General features: G+C 64.2%; 4 protein-coding genes across 5 annotated transcripts; 2 read left to right on the top strand and 2 right to left on the bottom strand.

Annotated features, from left to right (window-relative positions):
* Nucleotides 1-3,770: 3,770 nt before the first annotated feature.
* LOC142823811 (T-cell-interacting, activating receptor on myeloid cells protein 1-like) lies at nt 3,771-8,658 on the bottom strand. The gene is made up of 6 exons (XM_075915315.1): nt 7,076-8,658; nt 6,324-6,611; nt 5,862-6,161; nt 4,792-5,073; nt 4,417-4,552; nt 3,771-3,998 (listed from the first exon to the last, which is right to left on the bottom strand). Exons 1-5 carry the CDS (start codon nt 7,110-7,112, stop codon nt 4,422-4,424), a joined length of 1,038 nt encoding a protein of 345 aa, XP_075771430.1. The 5' UTR covers nt 7,113-8,658; the 3' UTR covers nt 3,771-3,998; nt 4,417-4,421.
* A 114-nt stretch (nt 8,659-8,772) lies between these two features.
* Nucleotides 8,773-11,807, top strand: NDUFA3 (NADH:ubiquinone oxidoreductase subunit A3). The gene is made up of 4 exons (XM_075915340.1): nt 8,773-8,857; nt 10,941-11,015; nt 11,129-11,206; nt 11,583-11,807. The coding sequence occupies exons 1-4, from the start codon at nt 8,842-8,844 to the stop codon at nt 11,672-11,674; spliced, it is 261 nt and encodes an 86-aa protein (XP_075771455.1). The 5' UTR covers nt 8,773-8,841; the 3' UTR covers nt 11,675-11,807.
* Nucleotides 11,808-12,633: 826 nt separating this feature from the next.
* On the bottom strand, nt 12,634-16,230 carry TFPT (TCF3 fusion partner). Its single transcript, XM_075915331.1, has 6 exons — nt 16,113-16,230; nt 15,087-15,330; nt 14,019-14,089; nt 13,852-13,921; nt 13,470-13,709; nt 12,634-13,177 (listed from the first exon to the last, which is right to left on the bottom strand). The coding sequence occupies exons 2-6, from the start codon at nt 15,324-15,326 to the stop codon at nt 13,049-13,051; spliced, it is 750 nt and encodes a 249-aa protein (XP_075771446.1). The 5' UTR covers nt 15,327-15,330; nt 16,113-16,230; the 3' UTR covers nt 12,634-13,048.
* On the top strand, nt 16,212-24,613 carry PRPF31 (pre-mRNA processing factor 31). Of its 2 annotated transcripts, none has more exons than XM_075915306.1 (14): nt 16,212-16,310; nt 16,625-16,804; nt 17,028-17,088; nt 17,444-17,527; nt 19,935-20,032; nt 20,498-20,604; nt 21,264-21,433; nt 21,745-21,902; nt 22,235-22,324; nt 22,512-22,639; nt 22,818-22,890; nt 23,283-23,411; nt 23,627-23,725; nt 24,155-24,612. In XM_075915306.1, exons 2-14 carry the CDS (start codon nt 16,634-16,636, stop codon nt 24,281-24,283), a joined length of 1,497 nt encoding a protein of 498 aa, XP_075771421.1. In that variant the 5' UTR covers nt 16,212-16,310; nt 16,625-16,633; the 3' UTR covers nt 24,284-24,612. The 2 variants fall into 2 exon arrangements, with proteins under 2 accessions (XP_075771421.1, XP_075771422.1); XM_075915307.1 differs by having other exon boundaries at nt 16,259-16,393; nt 24,155-24,613.
* Nucleotides 24,614-26,063: the final 1,450 nt, after the last annotated feature.

Raw genomic sequence — 26,063 nt, 5'->3', positions numbered from 1 at the left:
CGTGGGGAAAACTGACCGGCGGGCTTTGCCGGGGGGAGTCGGCAGCAGCCGGGGCCGGGTTCCGTGTCAGAGTCCCTCCTGCCAACGCAACAGAACCGGCCCGAGGCCCCAGCCAGTCACCGGGGGAAAGTCGAGTCCCGCGGGGGCGCCTCGCGGCGTCTGTGTGTCCCGCTCGCGAGCTCTGAGCCGGTCCAGAGCAGAGACCCCGTCCCGCTGCCGCTATGGAGCGCCAGGGCCTTCCCCGCGTCCTCGTCTTCCGCTGCCACCTGCCTCCTCGTCCAATTGCGCCCGAGACTCCCCCAGTGACTGCAGCTCCTGGGGGCCCCCAGGAACGCTGCTGTCCCGTGGCAGGTCTGAGCCTCACCCCGACCCACCCATTCCAGCCTGGGCAGATCTCCGTGAACAGGGGAGGGGGCAGAGCCCACCCCTCAGCCTTCCCCACCCTCTGTCATTCCTCACAGGGATCCTGCCCCCACGCCCACCCCCCCCCCCCCCCCCCGGCGCAGCGTGTCCGGTTCAAACAAGGGAGCCCCGCAGCCAGGTCGGGCTACGCACTCGGTAACCCCCAGGACGGCTGCATCATTTTTAACTAGGGATGTAAAATGTCAGCTAACTAGTTAAACGTTACGTTTAGCGGGTTAGCCACTTAACCGCAATCCCTGGTTGGGGCACCGTTAACCAGTTAAGCATCACCCGGTAAGGGTGATCCCTACCCGTTCATCGGTTACATTCCTATTTTAAACAGTGACCCTTTAATCCACAGACACCTTTTAGCACAATTTCAAAAGAACCGTTGATATTAGCCATCAGAAGAATGACTAGAAAGTCCAGAAGACACGAGCTAGGAGGGAAGACTGAAAGAGCGGGATTTGTTTTGTTTGGAAAAGAGAAGGAGAGGGGACGTGAGAGCAGCTTTCAAGTATCTAAAAGGGAGTTGTGATAGAAATGTAGCCGTGTTAGTCTGGGGTAGCTGAAGCAAAATGCAGGACAATGTAGCACTTTAAAGACTAACAAGATGGTTTATTAGATGATGAGCTTTCCTGGGCCAGACCCACTTCCTCAGATCAAAAAAGGGAGTTGAGAGGAGGGAGAGAAATTGTTCTCCTTGGCCTCTGATGGCAGGACAAGCAGCAAGGAGCTTAAACTGCAGCAAGGGAGGTTTAGGGTGGACACTAGGAAAAACTTCCTGCCTGTCGGGGTGGTGAAACACTGGAATCAATTGCCCCAGGGAGGGGGGGGGGTTGTGGAGTCTCCACCTGTGACGTAGTGGGGGGGCTGTACACGCTTATGGGTCTGGATCCTGTCTGGTTGAATTCACTGGTTGCTGTGGGTTGTGGGTGACCCCTACTGGTCTGTGTCTGTGAGCACTGGCAGGGGTTTGAACAAAGGAAGGGGCGTGACTAGCTGGGGGGGTGAGTGTTCTGTGGGGTGTGACTAGCTGGGGGGGTGAGTGTTCTGTGGGGTGTGACTAGCTGGGGGGATGAGTGTTCTGTGTTTTGGAGAAGGGGCAGTGTCAGCATGGAGCAAGCAGATCCAAACCAGTCTAGGGGGTTCAGGGGCCTGTGAACCCCTTCCCCCCAAGGGGCTGTCGGCCTCTCCCCCTGCGCCTCCATTGAGCCTGAGCTGTGCTGTTTCTTGGAGAAGCAATAAACCCACGTTTACGCCACTGGCTGGCGGAGCGTCACATCTGGCTGCGGACGGGGGCTCCCCGACGCGCCGTCACACCCCCACTGCAGATACTGAAGAGCTGGTTGGACAGACACCTGTCAGGGATGGTGTACGTGGATGGTGCCTGGTCCGGCGGTGCGGGCAGCGGACGGGACTTGATGACCCCCCGAGGTCCCTTCCAATTCTATGACTCTATGAGAAATAACCACTGGCCGGCCGCGGGCTCTACATTTTGTGGAATGGCTCTGGCGACCCCTGCTGGCCACTCGCTCTGCGTCCCCCCCCCCCCCCCCCCTTCCCCTCCTCTGTGTTTTTAGATACCTCAGTTGCTTAACCACTTAAAACAGGGGTGGGGAACCTCTGGCCCCCGACTTGCCTGACTCTGGCCCGCGTGGCTCGGGGCTCCCCCCTTCCCAGCACTGGAGGGCTGGAGCGCTGGGTCCCCCCTGCAGGAGGGGAGCCCCGAGCCACGCGGGCCGGAGTCAGGCAAGCAGGGACTGGATCTGATCAACGGGGGGGGGGGGGGGAGGGGGCAAAGTGGCTGCCAGTTCCTACCCCCCGCACACCGGCTGGGGAAACGTCATGGCAGTAATCGCGGCCAACGGGAGCAGCGGGAGGCGGTGCCTAGGAATGGCCAGGGAACTCGGAGCCACGTGCATCCCTGGGGAGCTGCACCAGGTAAGTCCCCCCCCCCACCATCTAGACCCTGCACCCCCAGACCACTCCTGCACCCTCCCTCCCACCCAGACTCCACATCCCAAGCCCCTTCCCATACACTGAACCCCTCATTTTTGGCCCCGCCCCAAAACCCAGGGGCCCCCCTAAACGTGTGAGGGGGCTGTGGGCAGTGTCTTTCTGCTTCTCAGGGGCCACATGACTGAGGTGGGTTTTTTTTTTTTTTTTTGCTTCTCACTCCTGTGCGATCCCCAGCTGAGTTTTCTGTGGGTCGGGGCCCCCAACCCCATCCCTGGCTTAAAACATTCCCGGTACCTCGCCGGAGGCAGCGGCAGAGTCACGCAACAAATGCACTGGACCGAGAATCCCTCCCTGCCTTTCCTGGCCCCAGCGCGGCCGCCCTCCTGCCGCCGCTTCAGCGGCAGAGTGGCCAGCCAGGGGCTGCAGCCAGCCTGCCCATTTCTAACCGTCAGCCCGTGGTTGGGTGGTGCCGGGCTCTGCCTATCCGGGGATCGCGCCATTCCACCCCCATCGCCTGCCCGGGGCAGCGGGTTACCTCAGCCTCCGGGGCGGGGGTGGAGACTCCGTTGCCATGGGTGGGCATTTTAGTTATCCCTTCGCCACCCGCCGCGAGGCCTGGGGTGACAGAGGCTCAGACCGTAGAGGGGGAGGACTGGGAAGTGGCAGGCGTGATGGGGACCCTGATTTCAGTCATGGGGGGAGGGATGTGTGGCACCCTGGGCCACGGGGTCTTGGCCACGGAGGCAGGGGGCAGCACCCAGCACGGGGGGCCCCGATCTCAGCCAGGAAGGCCGGGGCGATGCCCCATGCAGCAGGGGCCCCGATCTCGGTCCAGGGGCAGCCCAGCGTGACGGGGGCCCTGCCTCGGTCCAGGCACTAACCGTGGGAACGTGACAATAACGGTGCGGGGGGGACACAAGCTGCCAGTCACCGGAAACACCCCCCCCGGGGGGCATCACGCTCTTTATTGAGGCCCAGTCCCCGGGCCGTATGAGGGGCTGGGCTGTGTAATCCCAGGAGGTGCCGGGCAGCAGGGAAGCCCCACACTGGCGGCCCCAGAGGCTGGTGACATGGTACCATCCCTCTCGCCATGGTAGCTCCCCTGCCTGCCTGCGGGGGGGGGGGGGGCGCAGTTCGACCAACTGCCCCAGGAACCAGGCTGGCCCCCACTGGGCTCCTCCAGGACCCCTCTGCGCCAAGACACGTTTGCTGCGTCCTTTGCCCTGGAGACACAGGACCCAGCCTGGATCCCAGGGCAGCCATAACCCGGGGGGGGGGGGGGGGCACGGTGGTGGGAGAGACTGGGATAGCCCAGGCTGGGGGGAAGGGGAGGGGGTGGGGGGTCCCAGCAGAGGGGGAGCTGGGGAGCTGGCCAGAGGGGCTGGGATAGCCCAGGGTGGAGAGGATGATGTGGGGGGGGGGGGGCATGGGGGATGGAGAAGACAGAGGGCTGGCTTGGACAGGAGAGGGGTGATTGGTGGGCAGGAGCCGAAGGACTGGGAGGGAGGGGATGGGGCACACTGGGCTGTGGGGGCTGTGGGGGAGGATCCCAGCGGGGGAAGACGGGGAGTGTCCATGCAGTGGAGGGGACAGTGGCTCCACCTTCCTTTAGTTGCCTGCGGACCCACAACAGCCTGTGAGGGGAGAGAGGACCCTGTTAGCTGCACCCCTGAGAACCTCCCCTTTTTGGATAGCAGGGCTCCCAACCCCCCCTCCCTGAGAGCGGGGCGGCTCAGCCCTGCTCCTCCCACCAGGGGCCTGGCCAGACCCCAGCCCTCCCCTGAGCGTGGGGAGCCGTGAGAGGGCACCAAGCATGCAACAGACTGGGGGGGGGGGGGACTTTCCCCCAAACAACGCCTGGAGGCTGGGCTGCAGTGGGAGGTGGCAGAAATCAAGGGGATGGCATTGCAGGGGGGTGCAGGTACCCTATCGGACTGCTGGGTTCTCTCCCTGGCTCTGGGAGGGGAGTGAGGTCTAGTGGTTAGAGGGGGGAGGGGCCTGCGATGTAGGAATCTGTAGCATGGCTCCATCCCCACCCGAGCACCCACTCACCAGCCTCAGCCTCGCCGGCGTCTCTCCTCCCAGCAGGCCTGGGCGACGAAGAGCAGAGCCAGCAGCAGAACAGCGGCCCCCAGACTCAGCCGCAGCGCGTTGATCCGGCTGCAATCGGTCCCCCCCGACTGTGAGCCTGGGGGGCGGGATAAATACCTGGCTAGAGATCGGCCGTCGCCACTAGTGTCCCATGGCGGGTGGGGGAAAAAAGGGAGAGGGGAGAGAACCCAGGTGTCCTGCTCCCCCCCCCCCCCAGGCTCAGACCCCCTAGACTCCCACACCCATCCCAGAGCTGGGTACACTCAGCCCGTCTCCCCCCCCCCCCCACATGCCTTCTCCATCTGCTAGAAGCCGCCGGTCCAGCCGCTCCCTCACCTTCAGTCCACACCTCTGTGTCGTTGACAGCCAGGTCCCCACGGCTGCCCGGAGCCTCCCGCCCGTATTGGCAGCTGAAGGCCTCGTGGGGGCCCAGGGCCTGCTCTTCCGGGAGATCGAAGCTGGCCGGCTCGCCGTCCCCACTGGCTGCGATCCAGCCCAGGGGCTCGGGGTCCCCGACTCTGTACAGGAGGAACCAGCCGCCCGGGCCGTCGGGGACGGAGCAATTCACCCGGAGCGTCCTGGCCACGTCCACAAACCGCTCCCAGGGGCTGGGAACATCTGGAAGAGCCGAGAGCCCCCATGAGACGCTGCTGCCTCTCCGCGTGGCCCTGTCGGGACCCGACCCGAACCGGGTCACTGGTCTGCAGGAGGGGCTTCCAGCCACGGAGCCCACGGGGCCACCCCACAATGCACCGGGGGCATCGCCCACCCTCCCTGGCTCGCCCTGCCGAGCACCCACAATGCACCGGGGGCATCACCCACCCTCCCTCGCTCGCCCTGCCAAGCACCCACAATGCACCGGGGGCATCACCCACCCTCCCTCGTTCGCCCTGCCGAGCACCCACAATGCACCGGGGGCATCACCCACCCTCCCTCGTTCGCCCTGCCGAGCACCCACAATGCACCTGGGGCATCACCCACCCTCCCTCGCTCGCCCTGCCGAGCACCCACAATGCACCGGGGGCATCGCCCACCCTCCCTCGTTCGCCCTGCCGAGCACCCACAATGCACCGGGGGCATCGCCCACCCTCCCTCGCTCACCCTGCCGAGCACCCACAATGCACCGGGGGCATCGCCCACCCTCCCTCGCTCGCCCTGCCGAGCACCCACAATGCACTGGGGGTATTAGCCTTCCACATTCCTCCAGCCAACCCCCATTTCCTCCATCCCTCCATTTTTCCTCGTCTACCCCCTCCCCGTCCATCCCTGCCTCCCTCCCTCCATCCACAAACTCTCCCGCCTGTGCCCCATTCCCTGACCCCCCGAGCCAACCAGTCGCTCTCCTGGGGTCGGGTGGGAGCTGGCGCCCCCTAAAGGGAGGGGCCCGGTGTCCCACCCCCGCATACCTGTGACCCTGAGCTCCAGGGGGTCGCTGGCGTTGGACCAGACGAAGGGCTCGTGGACGGTGTGATAGTAGCAGGTGTATCTCCCCGTGTCGGTGGCGCTGGCATTGGCCAGGTGAAACTCGGCGGTGGGGGGGTCCCCGCGGGGCGCCCGCTCGGTCCGGAACTCCCGCGCCTGGTACAGCACGAAGCTCATGCCCGCATACGGGGCCCAGCACCGGATCGTCCAGGTCTGGCCAGCCATGACCCCCGCACCAGGGCTGACGGCAATGGACGGCTTGGGGTAACGATCCGGCCCTGGCGCTGGGGAAAGCAGCGTGTCAGGATGAGCTCCTAGGTACCCCGAGCTGCAGGTGGGGGGCAGTGGGGAGACCCTGGTATCCCCCACCTGGGTCAGCCCCATGGGGCCATCTACCCCGGTATCCTGCTCCCTCCCTGCCCCCAGGATCAGACCCTCGGACTCACCGCTGGTGATGTTGGCAGGGTCGCTGAGCGGAGACTCCACCCGCCCCCCGGCCGCATCCCGGTTCCAGTAGCCGCAGCGGTACTGCTCGCCGGGGCCAGTAGCGGGCAGCAGGAAGGTGACCTCCGAGCCCTGCACGGGGGCCCGCTGCTCAGCCACAGAGCCCGGTGCGCCCTCTCGGTGCAGGGTGAACCAGCCGCGGCGGAGCGGCTGCGGGACGGAGCAGCGCAGCCGGACCCCCCCCTCCACACCTGGGGTCGGGTCCCAGATCAGCGATGGTTTGGGCAGGGCTGGAGACAGAGAGCAGGGCGGGGAGTAGTGAGGCCTCTGGGTGACCCCGAAACAAGCCTCCCTTTTCTCCTCCCCCTCCCCCCCGCAATCTGCCAGCTACACCCCCTTCCTGCTCTGGATTCCCCTCACCCCGCCCCACACACACCCCTCCAGCCCTACCCCTCACAACCTGCACCTTTCCTTCATTCCTCCACCCAACCGAGGGGCCTCCATGAATCCCGGGGGTCACCCCCCCTTTATAGAAGAGTTTCAATGGCCTGTTTAGCCCTCATCTGTTCTGACAGAAATAGAACCCAGGCATCCTAGCTCCCAGCCACCACCACCCCCCCCCACCACTAGACCCAACTACCCTCCCACAGCCAGGGGTAGACTCCTGGTGTCTGGGCTCCCAACCCTCCCGCGCCAGCCCCCTTCCCAGCTGTGGGGCTGGATGCTGATGGGGGGCCGGGGCAGCGGCACTCACCAACAGTCAAGAGGAGGACTGGCAAAGTCACGGCCATGCTGAGCAGCAGCCGGGCTAGCGATAGGGAAGTAGCAGGGATGGGACAAGGCACCCAGGGCAAACCCTGCCCTAGGAAATGAGCCACCAGCCACGATGGAAAAACCTCCACTTCCCATTCTGAAGGGGGCCAAACAGTGTGGGGGGGGGGGGGGAGGAAAGTGACAAGGCTGCTGCACTTCTATTAGGTGCATTACGGTAGTGCCAACCAAACTGGGCCCCCTCATGTCAGTCACCACCCGGGCCACCCTCCCACTGAGCTCTGGGTCCCCCCCAAAAGCTGCACAGACACCCCCCTCCCCCACTGAGCTGGGGGCCCCGTCACGCTGGACGCTCCTTAGGGCTCACAAAGGAAACTGAGGCACGGAGCAATTCAGAGATTTGCCCAGGAGCACATGGGATGAAGTGGGGGAGGGGTGTGGCACCAGGAACGGGACCCAGGTATCCTGAGCCGCAGCCCTGTGCCTTACCAAGCCTTAGGCTGCCATGCACGAGGCCAGCCAGCCAGCCAGCCCCGGGAGGGGAGTGGAGGGGAGTGGTTGGAGCAGGGGAGCTGAGTGCCAGGGCTTCTGGGGTCTCTTCCCAGGTGAGGCAGAGCAGTGGGGACTAGTGGTAAGAATGGAGGGGGAGGGGGCTCGGACACCGGGGTTATTTTTCTGGCCCTGGAAAAGCAGTGGAGTCTAGTGATGAGAGCAGGGGGACTGGGCACCAGGATTCCAGGTGCTCTGGGAAGGGAGTGGGGGCTAGTGGTTAGAGTGGGAAGGGGCTTGGGGCCTGGACTCCAGGTTTCTCTCCCCAGCCCTGGGAGGGCAGTGGAGGCTAGTGGTTAGAGCAGGGAGGAGGGCCGGGGCTGGGGGCCAAGACTCCAGGTTTCTCTCCCCAGCCCTGGGAGGGCAGTGGGGGCTAGTGGTTAGAGCAGGGACGGGGGCTGGGGGCCAAGACTCCAGGTTTCTCTCCCCAGCCCTGGGAGGGCAGTGGGGGCTAGTGGTTAGAGCAGGGAGGAGGGCCGGGGCTGGGGGCCAAGACTCCAGGTTTCTCTCCCCAGCCGTGGGAGGGCAGTGGGGGCTAGTGGTTAGAGCAGGGAGGAGGGCCGGGGCTGGGGGCCAAGACTCCAGGTTTCTCTCCCCAGCCCTGGGAGGGCAGTGGGGGCTAGTGGTTAGAGCAGGGACGGGGGCTGGGGGCCAAGACTCCAGGTTTCTCTCCCCAGCCCTGGGAGGGCAGTGGGGGCTAGTGGTTAGAGCAGGGCCGGGGGCTGGGGGCCAAGACTCCAGGTTTCTCTCCCCAGCCCTGGGAGGGCAGTGGGGGCTAGTGGTTAGAGCAGGGACGGGGGCTGGGGGCCAAGACTCCAGGTTTCTCTCCCCAGCCCTGGGAGGGCAGTGGGGGCTAGTGGTTAGAGGGGCTGTCTCCAGGAGTCCTGTGCCCAAGGCTGGGTGCCCCCCAGCGGGCTCAGAAAGTCCCGGCTGACTCAGAGGAAACAGCTGCGTGATGGGGGGGGCCGGGGTTCCCCCCGTGGGGGGAGGGGCTCACGACTGCCCCAGCCCCCGGGGCTCAGGTTTTGGGGGGAGGGGAACCCCCCAGGCGCCCCCACCCCGCGCAGGCCCAGGGCGGGTCTGGGAGCAGGGCGCCCGGTCCCCCCCCCCCCCCCCCCGGCTGTGGGCGGGCCCGGGGCGGGCGGACACTACAAGTCCCAGGCTGCCCGGCCCGGCGCTTCCTGCCGGGGCGGCGTGAAGATGGCGGCGCTGAGCAGTGAGCGTCTCCTTGGGGCTGCCCCGGCGGGGGGGGAAGGGAGCTGTGCTGGGGGGGCTGCTCCAGCTGGGGGGGGAAGGGAGCTGTGCTGGGGGGGCTGCTCCACCTGGGGGGGAAGGGAGCTGTGCTGGGGGGGGCTGCTCCAGCTGGGGGGGAAGGGAGCTGTGCTGGGGGGGCTGCTCCAGCTGGGGGGGAAGGGAGCTGTGCTGGGGGGGCTGCTCCACCTGGGGGGGAAGGGAGCTGTGCTGGGGGGGCTGCTCCACCTGGGGGAGAAGGGAGCTGTGCTGGGGGGGCTGCTCCACCTGGGGGAGAAGGGAGCTGTGCTGGGGGGGCTGCTCCACCTGGGGGGGGAAGGGAGCTGTGCTGGGGGGGCTGCTCCACCTGGGGGGGGAAGGGAGCTGTGCAGGGGGGGCTGCTCCAGCTGGGGGGGAAGGGAGCTGTGCTGGGGGGGCTGCTCCACCTGGGGGGGGAAGGGAACTGTGCTGGGGGGGCTGCTCCACCTGGGGGGGGAAGGGAGCTGTGCTGGGGGGGCTGCTCCACCTGGGGGGGGAAGGGAGCTGTGCTGGGGGGGCTGCTCCACCTGGGGGGGAAGGGAGCTGTGCTGGGGGGGCTGCTCCACCTGGGGGGGGAAGGGAGCTGTGCTGGGGGGGCTGCTCCAGCTGGGGGGGAAGGGAGCTGTGCTGGGGGGGCTGCTCCAGCTGGGGGGGAAGGGAGCTGTGCTGGGGGGGGCTGCTCCACCTGGGGGGGAAGGGAGCTGTGCTGGGGGGGCTGCTCCACCTGGGGGGGAAGGGAGCTGTGCTGGGGGGGCTGCTCCACCTGGGGGGGGAAGGGAGCTGTGCTGGGGGGGCTGCTCCACCTGGGGGAGAAGGGAGCTGTGCTGGGGGGGCTGCTCCACCTGGGGGAGAAGGGAGCTGTGCTGGGGGGGGCTGCTCCACCTGGGGGGGGAAGGGAGCTGTGCTGGGGGGGGCTGCTCCACCTGGGGGGGGAAGGGAGCTGTGCTGGGGGGGGCTGCTCCACCTGGGGGGGGAAGGGAGCTGTGCTGGGGGGGGCTGCTCCACCTGGGGGGGGAAGGGAGCTGTGCTGGGGGGGGCTGCTCCACCTGGGGGGGGAAGGGAGCTGTGCTGGGGGGGGCTGCTCCACCTGGGGGGGGAAGGGAGCTGTGCTGGGGGGGGCTGCTCCAGCTGGGGGGGAAGGGAGCTGTGCTGGGGGGGCTGCTCCAGCTGGGGGGGAAGGGAGCTGTGCTGGGGGGGGCTGCTCCAGCTGGGGGGGAAGGGAGCTGTGCTGGGGGGGGCTGCTCCACCTGGGGGGGAAGGGAGCTGTGCTGGGGGGGGCTGCTCCACCTGGGGGGGAAGGGAGCTGTGCTGGGGGGGGCTGCTCCACCTGGGGGGGAAGGGAGCTGTGCTGGGGGGGGCTGCTCCAGCTGGGGGGGAAGGGAGCTGTGCTGGGGGGGGCTGCTCCACCTGGGGGGGGAAGGGAGCTGTGCTGGGGGGGGCTGCTCCACCTGGGGGGGGAAGGGAGCTGTGCTGGGGGGGGCTGCTCCACCTGGGGGGGGAAGGGAGCTGTGCTGGGGGGGGCTGCTCCAGCTGGGGGGGAAGGGAGCTGTGCAGGGGGGGCTGCTCCAGCTGGGGGGGAAGGGAGCTGTGCTGGGGGGGCTGCTCCAGCTGGGGGGGAAGGGAGCTGTGCAGGGGGGGCTGCTCCAGCTGGGGGGGAAGGGAGCTGTGCGGGGGGGGGCTGCTCCACCTGGGGGGGAAGGGAGCTGTGCGGGGGGGGCTGCTCCACCTGGGGGGGAAGGGAGCTGTGCGGGGGGGGCTGCTCCAAAGAAACGGGATCCCTGCAGAGGGAGCTGGGGAAGCACTGATCTAGGGGAGGGGGGAGGGTTTTGGTGGGGGCCAGGTCTGGGGGGGGGGCTGAGAGTACCAGGGAAGCTGTATGGAGAGGGGGCAAGGAGAGCGCTCAGAGGGGGGAGGGCAGAGGTCAGCCCAGATTGTGCCTCCCCCCCACCCAGAGCCAGGTGGGGTTCAGCCACCAGGGCCGCAGCGGGGTAGGGGGGAATTAACCCTTGGTGCTCCCTTCGGCCCACCAGAGATTGGCGCCTTCCTGAAGAACAGCTGGGACAAGGAGCCCGTCCTCACAGTCTCCGTCGCCATTGGCATCCTGGGTGAGTAGGTCCTGCTCCTCCACCTGCCCCACAGCCGCCTCCTCCCTGCTCTTCCTGGCACCTCCCACCTCTGTGGGGCTGCGCTGATGCTATCCCTGCCCCTCTCCCTGCAGCCCTCGTGGTGCCACTGATCAGCCCCTACTCGAAGTACTCAGGGATGATCAACCGAGCAACTCCCTACATCTACCCAGGTGAGGGCTTGTGGGGGGGCGGGGGGGCATGGGCTTTGACCCACCTCACCAGCTGAAGGACTCCTGGTGTCAAGGGAGAGCACCCCCTGCTGATCCCTCCCCCACAGTGCCCCTTGGGGCAATGGGCCAGCCCAGGCTGGCAAGGGAGAGAGCCCCATCCTGCCCCCTGCAACAGGCCCCTGGGAGCCACATGTCTCACCTGCTGGCCCTCATGGCTGCAACTTCAGGGTGCTCCTTAGGCTGGGCTGAACGCAGTGGGGTACTGACCCCTAGGAAAGGGGGTGAGCCCCAGCTGACTTAAGTGCATCTTCATGTCACATCATCCCTTGGGGGAGCCCCCTAAAACCCTCTAAGCCTTCTCTGCCTCTGTCCCCAGTGCCTGTGCGAGATGATGGCAACATGCCCGACATCCCTTCCCATCCCTGCGACAAGGAGGGGCCCAGTCTGGAGTGGCTGAAGAAGCTGTGACGCATCCCAGGCTGCGGAGGGAACCTTCCCCCAGGGCCGGGTCAGCATGCTGCCCCCTGCCTGCTACAGGTGGTTCGGTTCTCTCGGCCTCCCCCTCCTTCCTGTGGCTGTAATAAAGAATTTGACTCAAGGAGCAAGCGTGTCCTCTGCTGCCCCCTGCTGGAGGGACAGTGCTCTGCTGGCTACCAGCAGGTGCCCCTCCGCTGCCCCCTGCTGGAGGGACAGTACTCTGCTGGCTCCCTGCAGGTGCCCCTCCATTGCCCCCTGCTGGAGGGACAGTGCTCTGCTGGCTCTCTGCAGGTGCCCCTCCATTGCCCCCTGCTGGAGGGACAGTGCTCTGCTGGCTCCCAGCAGGTGCCCCTCTACTGCCCCCTGCTGGAGGGACAGTGCTCTGCTGGCTCTCTGCAGGTGCCCCTCCATTGCCCCCTGCTGGAGGGACAGTGCTCTGCTGGCTCTCTGCAGGTGCCCCTCCATTGCCTCCTGCTGGAGGGACAGTGCTCTGCTGGCTCTCTGCAGGTGCCCCTCCATTGCCCCCTGCTGGAGGGACAGTGCTCTGCTGGCTCCCTGCAGGTGCCCCTCCATTGCCCCCTGCTGGAGGGACAGTACTCTGCTGGCTCCCTGCAGGTGCCCCTCTAGTGCCCCCTGCTGGAGGGACAGTGCTCTACTGGCTCCATGCAGGTACCCCTCTAGTGCCCCCTGCTGGAGGGACAGTGCTCTACTGGCTCCATGCAGGTGCCCCTCTACTGCCCCCTGCTGGAGGGACAGTGCTCTACTGGCTCTGTCCTCTCTGCAGGGATTCATTGTGTTGAAGGGGCGGGAGAGACGTTTGGGACAAAGGACAGGGCCCAGGCCCTGCCCTCACTCTCCACATCCCTGCAGCTCAGGCAGAATTACCAAAGCTTTGCTCTGATTTTTGAGGGGGGAAGAGCAGTAGAGAATTAGGGACAAGGACTAGAACGCAGGCACCCTGATTCCATTTATTACTTTTTGCGGGGGGAGGGGAGTATGGCACAACAATTCTAGACCAACCTCCCCTCTGAGGGGGGAGAAGCCAGGAGTCCTTCCTACCCAGCCCAGGTGTTCAACACCCCTCCCCTCAGTTCAGCAGAGTCCTCTCGGTATCAGGGCACCCAGACCACAATCCCGAGCAGTCTGGTGTGTGACCAGCTCAGCACGGCACTTGCAAGCCTGATGCCAGCTGCCCAGGAGCCATTTTACCCCTGTGGGGACGCTCCCCTTGTCCCAGCCTGCACTTGCTGTCAATCCTGCAGCACAGTGCGCTGGTGTAGAAGGGGTTAACCCCTCCAGTCCGCAGGGGGGGGAACCCCTCCTGGTTTAACTCCTTGAGAGACAGAGGGTCAGTTCCTGGAAGGCTCAGTCGAAATCAGCACAGGGCCCAGGGCTGGAGAACTTGGGGTAATGGAGGAGTTTGTCCCGGGGCGGAGGCCAGCTGGGGCCAAGTATGGTGTCTTGGTCGCAGGGGAACTCGTCCTCGCTTTTGAGCTGGAAGGAGGGGAAAAGGTCAGAACTGCCAGTACCCCACTCCCAAGTCATAGGCCCAGGTATCCTGCCCCCTCCCCATATCAGCCTCACGGGCCTGGAGAAGCTGCCACCCACCCGCATCAGCCCCACAGGCCCGGAGATCCTGCCACCCACCTGCATCAGCCCCATGGGCCTGGAGATCCTGTCCCCTACCCACTTCAGCCCCATAGGCCTGGAGATCCTGCCCCTCACCCGCATCACCCCATGGGGTCCATCTAGCTGCCTTCCCAGCAGCGAGGGGACTGTTCCGTACCTGTGAGGGGAAGTCATCCATGGAGAGGAGGGCAGGGGGTGGCCGCCTGCCCCGCGGCTCCTTGTCCTCCCGCCCATGCCGCCGCCGCTTCTTCCCGACGGGGGTCTCCACCTGGGAGGGGCTCTTGGGCTCTGGGCCAGCTGGAGGGGGACCAGGGAAACGCCGGGGGGTCTCCTTCTCTGGAGGCTCATTCTCAGTGTTGCCAGGGGTGGGGGCTTCTGTGCTGGGGCTGCCTTCGTCCTGGGGAGGGGGACAGAGCTGTTGAGGGGGTCCTGCTCTGGGCTCTCCAGAGCGGGGTAACTAACAGGCCAGCTTCTGGCAGCTCCAAAACAGGGTCTCCTCTGCTTCAGGAGGAACCCCTCGTGGGGAGAGGAGTGCCTACCTCTAGGACAAAGGTGAGCTGGCTCTGTCTATAGTCATCGCCATAGGAATCCAGGACCCTCATAAGGAATCTGTAAGGGAGACAAAGAGAGACACAGGCTGGGATCAGGGCCCCGCTGGGATCAGGGCCCCGACGGAGTCACTGAGCATGGTGCACCAGGCTCTTACTTCCTCTCCTGCTTGAGCCGTCGCGTGATCTTCTGCACGTGGTGGAGCCTGTTCAACACCCTCTCGTTGACCTGGAACCAGGGACACAGACGCATTAGGCCACTGACTCACCCCAGGCCAGAACCCTCCCCCCCAGCACCTCACCTGCCCCAACCGCAGCACCTCATCAGGGGTTGCCCCACGAGTGAGGTGAGTCTTGGGGGACTTCAGGGGGGTGTGAGATGCAGTTCACCCCCTCCACCAGGGGTGAAGAATCATTTCTGATGGGAGGGCAACGCCAAGATTTTGGAAAGTGGTCGAGGGTCACACTCTTCCTGGATATTAATGAAGGAGGTGAGGGGTCTAGGGTGCAGAAGGGAGCTTGGGATAAGGGACTGGGGTTCAGGAGGGAGACTGGAGTCTGGGATGCAGTTGGGGTGAAGGAAGCAGTTATAACGTAGGGCAGGGGACTGGGATGCAGGATTTTGAGATGTGACCTAGGCTAGGAGGGGATTGTGTGGGGCAGGAGATTGCGGTGCCAGATCTAAGAGGGGGTATGGGTGCAGGAGGGGGCAGAGGGCTGGGGAAGGGAGAGGCTGGAGTATGAGAGGCAGGCTATGGCTGAAGGTGGCTCGCTGCTCCATGGGCTCAGCAGTTTTTTGGTTAGCGTGAGCTCTAATGAGGCTCCTGAGGTCGGAGTGCCACTGCCCTCCACGTGACTGTAACAATCTTGGCTCAAAGCCCGGTGAGAGGCCATTTGAAGACTCAGCATGCGGATCAGCGCGATCATGGCCAACACCCGGCAGCGTTACGTGCAGTGAGCTGAGACCACCACAGACGTGTTTCCGAGCTAAGTCTGGGGAACAGTTAGACCAGGTTCTCAAAGACCAGGGGAAGGGGATGCCCCAGCTCGGTGTCAATGAAGCCGCCGGGGCAGCACCTAGCAAGTGGCCAGTCTTGGGCAAGAAAGGTGGCAGAGACAGAGACCAGACCTACACTACAGACCCTGATGAATGTAACTCGGGGGCTGTGGGGGGTAAGTCCGTCTCTTCAGCCGTTTGAGATTGCCACTCCATGCTGCCTCCCCACCTGCTCGATCTCCTTGCAGCGCCGGGTCAGTGCCTGGATCTTCCGGCGGCCCAGCTCACGCTGCCGCTGCTGGCTCTCCTCCTCCTCCTCCTCTTGCAGGTTGTCCCCGCTCAGCCCCCCATCCACGAACTCCACCTCCGTCTCCAGCTCGCTCTCCAGGATGTTCCCTCCGAAGAGCGGGGGCAACGCCAGCTCCGAGCCCGGGGGCACCGAGAACTCCTCAAAGCCCACTCCGGCCATGGTGCTGGAGGAGCAGGGCAACAGTGAAACAGGGGAGGGGGATGGGGAAACCATGGGTCTCCCCCCCCACCAAAGAAACCACCACTGCCCTGCTGCTAACTCCCCATGGACCCATTCTCCCACTGTTAACGCCCCCCATGGATCCATCCCCCCACTGGTATCCAACCCCCGCACTGGTAACCCCCCCATGGACCCATCCCCACCACTGCTAACCCCCCGTGGATCCATCCCCCCACTGGTATCCAACCTCCCACTGCTAACCCCCATGGATCCATCCCCCCACTGGTATCCAACCTCCCACTGCTAACCCCCATGGATCCATCCCCCCACTGGTATCCAACCTCCCACTGCTAACCCCCATGGATCCATCCCCCCACTGGTATCCAACCTCCCACTGCTAACCCCCATGGATCCATCCCCCCACGGGTATCCAACCCCCCCCATGGCCCCATCCCCCCACGGGTATCCAACCCCCCCCCATGGCCCCATCCCCCCACTGGTATCCAACCCCCCCCCATGGCCCCATCCCCCCACGGGTATCCAACCCCCCCCATGGCCCCATCCCCCCACGGGTATCCAACCCCCCCCATGGCCCCATCCCCCCACTGGTATCCAACCCCCCCCCCCATGGCCCCATCCCCCCACTGGTATCCAACCCCCCCCCCATGGCCCCATCCCCCCACTGGTATCCAACCCCCCCCCCCATGGCCCCATCCCCCCACTGCTGACAGCCCCAGACACTTCCCTGCCCGGGGGGGGGGGGGAGCTAAGCGCCGAGGTGCTCACCTGCCTGCAGGCGCAGCGAGCCGGGCGCGCGCTGATGACGCCACGAGCGGGGCGGGACAAGGGGCCGGCTAAAGGCATCGGCCGCGAGCCCCGGAGGGGGGAGGTGACGTCATCCGCGCGGGCCGGAAGTGACGCGCCTCGCCTCGCCTCGCCTCGCGGGGAGCCCAGATCGCAGCCGAGGGGGAGGAGCGCGAGCCGGTAACGGGCCGCCCCGGTTCCTTCCTGTCTGTGTCCCTCCGTGTGCGGAATGAATTTTGTGCTTTGCACGGCGGCCTGTGCGGGTGCGCACCACCCGTAGGAGCAGGCCAGCTGCGAGCCCCCGGGGGGGGCAGGGGGGAGCCCCGGGGAGTCCGGGGGGGGGGGCGGGGGGAGCCCCGGGGAGGCGGGGTTGGAGTCCGGGGGGGGGGCAGGGGGGAGCCCCGGGGAGGCGGGGTTGGAGTCCGGGGGGGGGTCGCCATAGGGACCTGGGCCGCAGCCCCCCCAGGCTCCCCTCCCCTCTGCTCTGGCCCCAGGCCTGAAGGATGTCTCTGGCGGACGAGCTGCTGGCCGACCTGGAGGAGGCGGCGGAGGAGGAGGAGAACTTTGTGGACGAGGAAGATGAGCCGGCCATCGAAGACGTGCAGGAGGAGATGCAGCTGGACCTCAGCGTGGACTCGGTCAAGAGCATCGCCAAGCTCTGGGACAGCAAGATGGTGAGAGACGGAGCCTTTCCCCTCTCGGGGGGCGGCTGCCATCCCGCCCCGGGGCAGGGACTGGCTGGCTTGGGAGGATGGTGGGGGAATGAGAGATGGGGCCTCTTTTCTCTCTTTGGGGTGTGGGGGTCAGTCCTGATTCCGAGGGGAGAGCACCTCCTGCTGCCCTACTCGCTTCGCCTTTTCTCAGTACGAAAGAGCCTGTTGTGTTTTCTCTCGGCAGTTTGCGGAGATCATGGTGAAGATTGAGGAGTATATCAGCAAACAGTCCAAAGCCACAGAAGGTACCGGGGGTGGGGGAGATGGGAGGGAATCCCTTGGAATCCAACATCATAGTGCTTATATGTCAGCACTGTCTATGGGGACAGAAAACCCCCTACTGAGCCCTCAACCCTGCTCCACAGCACCCCTAGCATCCTGTAGGACACTGGGATCATCCCTGACTGCCAGGGGGAGAGGGCCCCCTGCTGAGCCTCCACCCCATCTCCTGAAGCACAGTGCCCCTTAGCACTGCACAGGGCATTGAACCCAGCCCTGACTTAGCTGAGAGCAGTCCCTGCTGAGTGCTCCCCCTCCCCCAGCTCCCTGCAGCACTGCACCCCCAGTACCTCAAACAGCCCCGGTGCATTCTCCCCTCAGTGATGGGGCCAGTGGAAGCAGCTCCGGAGTATCGGGTCATCGTTGATGCCAATAACCTGACAGTGGAGATCGAGAATGAACTGAGTGAGTAGGTGCCTTGAGGCGGGTGTTGCCATAAGAGAAATTTGTGGGGTGAGGAGCCAGTGTATTGGGGGGGGGGGGAGGGCTCCATCCCCTTTGGCTGGTGCTCCCTGCGATGGATTCACTCAGAGAGATCCCCTTGACACGGTCACTTGATGTGCTGAAATACCACTGGGCCCACCTGCCCTGTGGGACACCCCACCACCCTGTCCTGCTGAGCTAGGCCGTCTGGTCTCCTCCAGTGTTGGCATAGGGGCGGGGTCACGGCCCACAGCAGAACAACACAGGCACTAAGATCACATCAGCTCTGGGAAGACTCAGTCACAAGAACTTGCCACAGCCCCAGATAAAACTTTATATGGAGTAAGATGGGTTTATGCAGAGCAAGCTCATAAGTTGTTTGCCCCCTTTATCAATGAAAGAGAAATGTGCAGCGGTTATATCCCCCTCCTGCCAGTATTTACACTGGGTTTATTAATACACAAAATGATTTTACAAAGTATGAGAAGTAGGATTTGAGTTGTTGTTGCAAGTGATAGCAGACAGATCAAAGGAAGTTACTAAGCAAAATGGGTCAGCTAAGCCTAATACTCTTAAGAAACTTGTTACATTCACTCTTACCCTAACAGTCATCCTAATCCTCTTTTCTCACAAGCTGGGAAGCCTCCCAACTTGGGCCTAATCCTTCCTCCTGTGGTGAGCCATTTTTGGGGGCAAGAAGGGGTGTCCTGAGGACTGCCAGCCACTCTGTTTGATTTCCTGCCTTTATATCCTTTTTGCCAAAGGCAGGAACCCTTTGTGTTCAGTTTAATTTTTTTCACACTTCCCATAGAGAAGTACAGCATGCAAAATGGGTTCTGGCATTCGGTGGCCTGGCCCCATGCCTTGGCAGGACCAACCATAGTCCAGGCTTACAAGAAAACCAAGACTATTCCCAGCTTGTGCTGAGTTCTAGGCCATTAAGTTCCTCGAATACTACTCCCGGCCCTCCTTTAGCATGTCTAGATTAGTAAACAGGTTTATACCTCACATTTCTAAGTTCAAATGCAGGAATGGTGCAGGCACACAATTGGAATACAGGCAGTCCCCGGGTTATGTACAAGATAGGGACTGTAGGATTGTTCTTAAGTTGAACAATGGTCTCCCTGGTCTGCCGTGGTGGGGGGGCGCTAGCTTCGCGTCTCCCTGGTCTGCTGGGGGGAAGCAGCTAGTGCGGGGTTGCCTCACCCCGTTTGTAAGTAGGGATCCGATGTAAGTCGGATCCATGTAACCCGGGGACTGCCTGTATACACATTCAGCGGATTGTTCCTCTTCTAGTATCTTACAAGATGTATTTTGCATTAAGCATCTTCCAGTTATGCATATTCATAAGCATATTTCCATAAAGAATATGGGGTGCAATGTCCCACTTCAAGTCTCTCATTGTGTGAGCCCATGGGAGCATGGACTGGTCCCCAGTTGGGGAGAGGAGCCGTGCTCCTTTCTTCTGGCTGTTTGCAGGGGCAGCTGCATCTCCAGCCATCGGGCCCTCGATCTCTTCTCAGCCTCGACATCAGAGCTCAGAAAGTCCAGGGTCTTGGTCTTCCACCCTGCCCAGAGCACCTGCGCCCCTTTCCCAGTCAGTGAGGGCTTGGGTGAAATGGTCCTGTTCGTCATCTCAGCCCCAGCCCACCTATGTCACTGGAGGTTAGGCAGCACCTCAGCCTTGCTCAGGGAGGAAGGCTGCTGGTCCAGGGCCCCTCAGTGGGGGGCTGTGCCCCTTGTGGGGCTGGGACTGGCCGCTTCAAACAAGCGGGAAGTTCTCTGGCCTGCCTTGTGCGGGTCACATCTGATGAACTCCAGGCCCCTTCTGCGAGCCTACAGAGCACCTGCCCCTGTAGGGATGCGCTCCTGGCAGACCCAGCTGTGCGGCCTCTCCTTGCTCTGACTTGGAATGAGAAGCCAAAACTTCCATTTTGGGGCTTTGAGCTTGTGAGAGCCGAGAACAGGCAGCGGAAGGGTGAATTCTGCTGGAAAGGCAGACTGCGTGGCCTTGTGGTTAGAGCAAGTGGGAGCTAGGTTTATTCCCAGCTGTGCCGCTGGCCTCCTGGGAAACCATGTGCCGGGCTCTGTGCCTCTGTTTCCCCACCTGTGAAATGGAGATAAAGAAGGGCGGAGCAGTTCAGTGCCTAGAGATGGCGTTGGTGAGCTAGCCAGAGGGGGTAATCCCCAGTGCTCGTCTACATACAGCCACACAGGACCTGGGTGCTAGACCGAGCTGCTCTGCAAGTCTGGGGCCTTCTGTAACAGAAGTCAAAGACCCCCCCCCCCCCCCCCCCAGGAGGATTTTCAGGGCTGCACCCCCAATTTTCATCTGCCCCAGTAACTAACCGGGTGAGGTGTCTTCCCCTCCCCCTTCGTGTCCCATCAGACATCATCCACAAGTTCATCCGGGATAAGTACTCCAAGCGATTCCCCGAGCTGGAGTCCCTGGTCCCCAACGCCCTGGATTACATCCGCACGGTCAAGGTGTGTGCTGCTCCTGCCCGGCAGAGGGACGAGGGACTGGCAGTGCTGGATGGAAGGGGGGCAGAGGGGTGCTGGGGGACAGGGAGGGGTTGGGGGTGGGCACAGCGGGAGGAGAGCAAGGTAGGACCTGATGGTCTGGGGGAAGCGAGCACTGAACAGCCACACACTTGGGGGGTCCCTTGGCCATACAGACCTCACTCTATCAGGAGCTGGGCAGTGGCAGGTCCTGAGGGTCTGGGTAGCCAGGCTGGGGAGGGGGAGGAGCCAGTAGGTACGGAAGAGCCAGAGGGGAGGGGGTAGCTGGATTGGGGGGTGGGCACTAGGGGTCTGGGTGACATGGTGGTAGCCAGGAGGCGGCAGGCTCTGGCTGGGGACCGGCTGCCCTGTCTCCCCCCACCCTGCTGACTGATCCCCCTCCCCCCACCCCATCTGTGTCTGCATCCCCCCCCCCCCCCCCCCCCGCAGGAGCTGGGCAACAGCCTGGACAAGTGCAAGAACAACGAGAACGTGCAGCAGATCCTGACGAACGCCACCATCATGGTGGTCAGCGTCACGGCCTCCACCACGCAAGGGTACGCTGGCCCCGGCCCCCTTCCCTGGTCCCCACCCTGCTGCGGGGGGGGGGGGGGGGTGCCAGGCTCTGGGGACCCTCCTTCCCTCACCCTGCTGGGTGGGGGGGCATGGCCAGCTGCGGTACCTCCCCTTCCCCAGTTCTCTCCCCCCACCCTCCTTCCATGGGGGGAGGGGGCTTTGATCCTGCCCACTGTGCCGGCAGTGAGGCTCTGGGCTGCAGGTCTCCCTTCCCCTCCCTCCTTCTGTTCTTTCTATCTCTGGCTGCTCCTGCACCTGGGTCCCCATACACAGGGACTGGCCACCGGATTGTCGGGTGGGGGGCCAGGAGACGTGACTGCCGGACTCTGGCCCTGGCTTTCAGCGGCTTTCTCCCCTCCTACCTCTGAGGGTCTCTGCTGCCGGGTCTGTGCCTGGGAGCCCAGGGGGCTGCTTGACAGGTCTGGCAGGAGGAGCCTTAGGCTGGGGAAGGGGAAGACGGACCATGTACATGCACCACCCCAGAAGCCCGGGGAGGAGGGGCTTTGGCTGGGCCCACTGGGGACACAGAACTGCCTGCCCTGCACCGGGGGCCCTGTCACGGCCCAGGCTGGGTGCCGGGGTCTGCAGAGCCCCCAGGAGGCCAGACGCGGGGGGGTTACCTGTCGTCCATGCCCCGCAGGCAGCAGCTGACGGAGGAGGAGCTGGAACGCATCGAGGAAGCCTGTGACATGGCCCTGGAGCTCAACCAATCCAAGCACCGCATCTACGAGTACGTGGAGTCCCGCATGTCCTTCATCGCCCCCAACCTGTCCATCATCGTCGGCGCCTCCACTGCTGCCAAGGTCATGGGTGAGGGGCCGCGTCCGACAGGGCCGGGAGAAGGGGCACGGGACCTGGATCCTCGGGGGGGGGGCGGGGGGACTGCTTCCCATCCAGCATCAGGGTTTTGATTGGCTGGTTTGGGGGGCAGGGAATGGGGCGCACCGCTCTAGGGGGCGCTAGCTCCTGTCCTGCCCCACGGCGGGGATGGCTCTGGCTGGGGGCAGCGAATGGGGCACGAGGCCTCTCTCTTCTAGAGGGTACCGGCACCCGGGCAGAGCTGGGTCCTCCCCCTGCGGTGCCAGGCAGCGGGTGTCTAACTCTGCCTGTCCAACGCGCAGGCATCGCCGGGGGCCTCACCAACCTCTCCAAGATGCCGGCCTGCAACATTATGCTCCTGGGAGCCCAGCGCAGGACCCTCTCCGGCTTCTCCAGCACCTCGGTGCTGCCCCACACCGGCTACATCTACCACAGCGACATCGTGCAGTCCCTGCCCCCGGTATGGACTCTCTGCCCCGTCCCCTGGCTTCCAGCTCCCTGACGCTGCTCCATCCCCCCTGGACTCCCTGCCTGGCCTCACTCCCGGTTCTGGCCCCCTGCATCCCAGCAGCCTGACGCCCGTGTCTCCGCGCATCCCAGGGCGCCGATTCCCCTCTGCATCTCCCTGCGGTGCGCTCTGGCTTGGACCACCCCGACTCCTCCGTCCCCCTGCTCTGCCCCAAGGGTCTCAGCGCCCTGGTTCTTCTGTCCCCCTTGATGCCAGCGCCCCGGTGCCCTCCCCCAGGCTCTGTCTCCCAGCACTCTGACCCCCCCCCCCTTCTCTTTCCCCAGGACCTGCGGAGGAAGGCTGCTCGTCTGGTGGCTGCCAAGTGCACGCTGGCGGCTCGGGTCGACAGCTTCCACGAGAGCCAGGAGGGGAAGGTGGGTATCAAAGCGACGAGTGTGGGGGGCGGCTGGGAGCGCTAGTGGGGCCAAGGGGTAAGAGCAGCCCCCTCCATGTGGGACCTGCCCCCCCTCCCCCAACTTGCTTTGGTTGTGCCCTCCCTGTGCCCAGGGCAGGGTGGCGGCCGCCTGGCTAGTTCATCCCTCCCCTTTCCTCCCCCGGCAGGTGGGCTACGAGCTCAAGGAGGAGATTGAGCGGAAGTTTGACAAGTGGCAGGAGCCTCCCCCTGTGAAGCAGGTGAAGCCCCTGCCAGCCCCCCTGGACGGCCAGCGGAAGAAACGAGGAGGCCGCAGGTGAGAGGATCGAGTGGGAGGCCTCCCGGGGGCACTGGCACCGGGGCGGGCTGGCTGGAAGGTGGGGGATGGGGCTTAAGGCCTCTCCTCTCTAGGGGGTGCCCCAGTCCCAGAATTCAACCTAAGTGCTGGGCGCCGCAGTCGCCCCAGGACTGATCCACTGGCCATTCCCTCCCAGGTATCGGAAGATGAAGGAGCGACTGGGGCTCACGGAGATCCGGAAACAGGCCAACAGGATGAGCTTCGGGGAGGTGAGTGTCCCCCGACCTTCCTCCGCCTCCCCACAGAGCTGCCTCTGAGCCAAGGTTCTGTCCCCGGCTCTGGGAGGGCAGTGGGATCTAGCGGTTAGTGCTGGAGGGGCGGGGGGGCAGGAGGCCTGCCTCCCAATGCCCAGCTCGCCTCGGGTTATGGTGGTTCGGGCTCGTCCGTGCAGGCACGTGGGTGACAAGGCAGCTGATAGCTGGGCCTGGCGTGTTGCCTGTGGGTGCTCGTCGGGGCCTTCGGGCGGTGCCGACCCGTACTCGCTGGGGGGGTGCGAGTCCCCTCCTCCAATGGAGCTGGTGGTCCCCCTCGGCAGTGCAACGAGGGCGCTTTGAGCTCTTGTTTATCGTCCATCCTTGTGTGATGTCCCCTCTCCCCCCAGATCGAGGAAGACGCCTACCAAGAGGACTTGGGCTTCAGCCTCGGCCACCTGGGCAAGTCGGGCAGCGGCCGGGTGCGGCAGACACAAGTCAACGAGGCCACTAAAGCCCGGATCTCCAAGACCTTACAGGTAGCGAGCAGCGGGGGGTGGAGCTGTGGGGGCTGGGTCCCCCCTCAGGCCCGCGGGTTCCACGCTACTGTGGCTCTGGAGCTGATCCCCCTGATCCAGCCCGGCGGCCGCATGGCGCTGATCAGAGCCCTGTCCCATCCGGACCCAGTAGAGACCCCTCTCCCCACCCCTGCACCGCTGCTGCACTAACCCCCTGCCCCTCCGCCTCCGACCAGCGCACGCTGCAGAAGCAGAGCATGGTGTACGGCGGGAAGTCGACAATCCGGGACCGCTCCTCCGGCACCGCCTCCAGCGTGGCCTTCACTCCGCTCCAGGTAAGCCCCGCAGTGGCCTCCTGCCCCCCAGGCCAGAGCCCTGCTTGCTGCCATTGATCTGGGCTCACAGGAAGAGTTGGGGGGAGGCAAAATTGATGTAGCCTTTGACACCCCCCTCCCCAACATCTCTGCATGAATGAGGGGAAATAAATTGCTCAAGAGCGGGGGGAGAACACACCTTTCTGGCCCCTTTCCTGAGGTATCCGGGTGCTGGCAGCTGAGGGCTCTTGCAGCTCTCGTTCCATCTAAACGCTCGTCTCCCCGGGAGAACCACTTCCTCTCCTAAACTGCACTGAAATGCAGCTGGTAAAAGCCTCCCCCCGCAGCACCCGGTCACTGTAGGAGCAGCCTTCCCGCCCACCCCCGAGGGGCCGCGTCTCTGTGCCCGGCATGCAGGGCACGTCTGAGCCCCTTGCCTCTCCGTTTCAGGGGCTGGAGATCGTGAACCCGCAGGCGGCGGAGAAGAAGGTGGCGGAGGCCAATCAGAAATACTTCTCCAGCATGGCGGAGTTCGTAAAGGTGAAGAGCGAGAAAAGCGGCATCCTGTCCAGCACATGAGCCTCGGCCAGAGCCCCGCCGAGCTGGGAAGCAGCAGGAAATGGCGGCGCTTTCGCTCGAACTTCTTCGCTCAGCCCGACCCAGCCCTTCCAGCTGCGCGGAAGCTGGGCTGAGTCAACCTGCTGGCCCCTGAACATGGGGGTGGACCGACAGCGGGGCTCAGCGCAGGCTTGGGAGCTCTGAGAGTGAGTTGGGTGGGGGTCCCTTGCGGCGTTAACTGTCTAATGTGTGAGATACACCTGTTACCTGTGTATATATTAGCAGGGGGGTGCAGCAGAGGAACGGAGGGTACAAGTCAAGAAGAGGGCTGACATGACATGGGGAGGGGGGGCATTTAGGGGGTGATTCTCTGTCTCTTTTTAACTTTGTTTTTGGAAGAATTAAACAGGCTACAGCCAAGTGTCTCTGGTTCTCCTGAAAGTGCAGGGAAGAGAATGAGCGGGTGGGGCCGGGTGCGGGGAGGCCTTTGCGCGTGGAGCTGTATGTTCTTATAGTGGGCATGACCCTGCAGCCCCATTCAGCACAGGCGGAAGTGGGCTGAAGCAGTGCCCTGACAGCAGGTGCCTGTCCCCCTGGATGCTGCCTACCCCGTCACCAAGATTGGGGGGCCCTTTGAAGGGCAGAGCGGCCTGGGCCCAGAAGAGGAAGCTAGGGGGCCCCCCAGGACAGCTACAGTGACCAAGGCAGCCTGCTGTGGGCTGCCCAGCCAGTCCCTGAGGGAGGGGGCCAGGGTAGCGGCATGGCCATAGGGCCAATGGGTGCTTGTCCTCAAGGGTGTAGTCTAAAGAGTTTCAGCCTAGTGGAAACTGAGGGTAGGGTGCTGCCCAAGATCACCTGGGGGAGGGGAGCCCAGGTCTAGGGAGTCCCTGGACAGAGCCCTCCCCCCTGATGCCACAGATGGGGGTGGGGACTAGTGTAGCGTCACATTTTTCATGTGCAGAATGGGGCATGTCACTGTCAAGCTGATGCCTGCACCGGAGCACATCACCAACCCCACTCTGTACATGGAGAGCGGGGGTGGGTTGAGTGTGGGAGGAGGCTCAGGTGGGGCGGAGGGTGACTGAGAATGCAGTCAGGGCTGGTGCTGGGGGAGGGGAGGATGCTTCCCCCCCCCCCCCCCCCTCCGCTGCTGTGTCAGCTGTACCATAGGGCTGGAGTGGGGCTGCCAGCCAGAAGTGCCTCTTCCCTACAGCAGGTCTGAGACCCTGTGCAAGGCTCGCTGGGGCGCGTGGGGCTATGCAGCACAGGGGGAACGCAGTTGGGGACCCCTGCTGCAGCTGCTGTCCTTGGCTCTCACTGTTTTGGGGGTCATGCTGATTCCTGACTGCAGGAACAGGTGTGTGGCTGGTGGGGGTTGGCTCTTGCTCCTACCTCTGGGAGAGGATTTGAGGGCCACTGGTTGGAATTGGGGGAGGAGAGAGGAGGGGTGTGGGAATCAGGCTGGGAGCTGCTTTTCTGAAAGGGAAGGGGCATCCAGCGTTGCCATTAGCCCAGATCAGTCACCTAGGGCTTAGGCCACCGGGGCATAGGAGCAGTGGCCCCTTGTCCTATGGACGTGACTGGTGCTGTTTTAGCCTGACCCCCTTACCCCCTACACCTGTGTTATAGCACTCTGATGCCATTCAAAGGAGCACGTTTATTTTAGGGATTCAGAGGGGGAACTGAGTGAATCTGTAACAGGAAAAAGTTAAACAAATCGTCTAGTCGCACCTTAACGACCCACAACACATGTGGACAGGAGCGGGGTCTGAGCATCCCCACCCTGCCGGCCAAGGCCTTT

This window comes from Pelodiscus sinensis, unplaced genomic scaffold, assembly GCF_049634645.1.
Source record: "Pelodiscus sinensis isolate JC-2024 unplaced genomic scaffold, ASM4963464v1 ctg34, whole genome shotgun sequence".
Lineage (NCBI taxonomy): Eukaryota > Metazoa > Chordata > Testudines > Trionychidae > Pelodiscus > Pelodiscus sinensis.
Note: the sequence above shows the minus strand (reverse complement) of the source record. Positions and strands in the feature narration are given on the sequence as shown.

Bases quoted from the DNA above. Each gene is read 5' to 3' on its own strand.
- PRPF31 (XM_075915307.1), top strand. From the start codon at position 16,634: ATGTCTCTGGCGGACGAGCTGCTGGCCGACCTGGAGGAGGCGGCGGAG. The intron at 16,805-17,027 runs GTGAGAGACGGA...TTCTCTCGGCAG, and splicing joins AGCTCTGGGACAGCAAGATG to TTTGCGGAGATCATGGTGAA. The intron at 21,434-21,744 runs GTGAGGGGCCGC...TCCAACGCGCAG, and splicing joins CACTGCTGCCAAGGTCATGG to GCATCGCCGGGGGCCTCACC.
- NDUFA3 (XM_075915340.1), top strand. The intron at 11,016-11,128 runs GTGAGTAGGTCC...CTCTCCCTGCAG, and splicing joins CGTCGCCATTGGCATCCTGG to CCCTCGTGGTGCCACTGATC. The intron at 11,207-11,582 runs GTGAGGGCTTGT...CTCTGTCCCCAG, and splicing joins AACTCCCTACATCTACCCAG to TGCCTGTGCGAGATGATGGC.
- LOC142823811 (XM_075915315.1), bottom strand. From the start codon at position 7,112: ATGGCCGTGACTTTGCCAGTCCTCCTCTTGACTGTTG. The intron at 5,074-5,861 runs GTATGCGGGGGT...CGGCTCTTCCAG, and splicing joins CCTGGAGCTCAGGGTCACAG to ATGTTCCCAGCCCCTGGGAG. The intron at 4,553-4,791 runs GTGAGGGAGCGG...CCCGCCCCCCAG, and splicing joins CACAGAGGTGTGGACTGAAG to GCTCACAGTCGGGGGGGACC.
- TFPT (XM_075915331.1), bottom strand. From the start codon at position 15,326: ATGGCCGGAGTGGGCTTTGAGGAGTTCTCGGTGCCCCCGGGCTCGGAG. The intron at 13,710-13,851 runs GTAGGCACTCCT...CCCCCTCCCCAG, and splicing joins AGCTCACCTTTGTCCTAGAG to GACGAAGGCAGCCCCAGCAC. The intron at 13,178-13,469 runs GTACGGAACAGT...CCCTCCTTCCAG, and splicing joins TGGATGACTTCCCCTCACAG to CTCAAAAGCGAGGACGAGTT.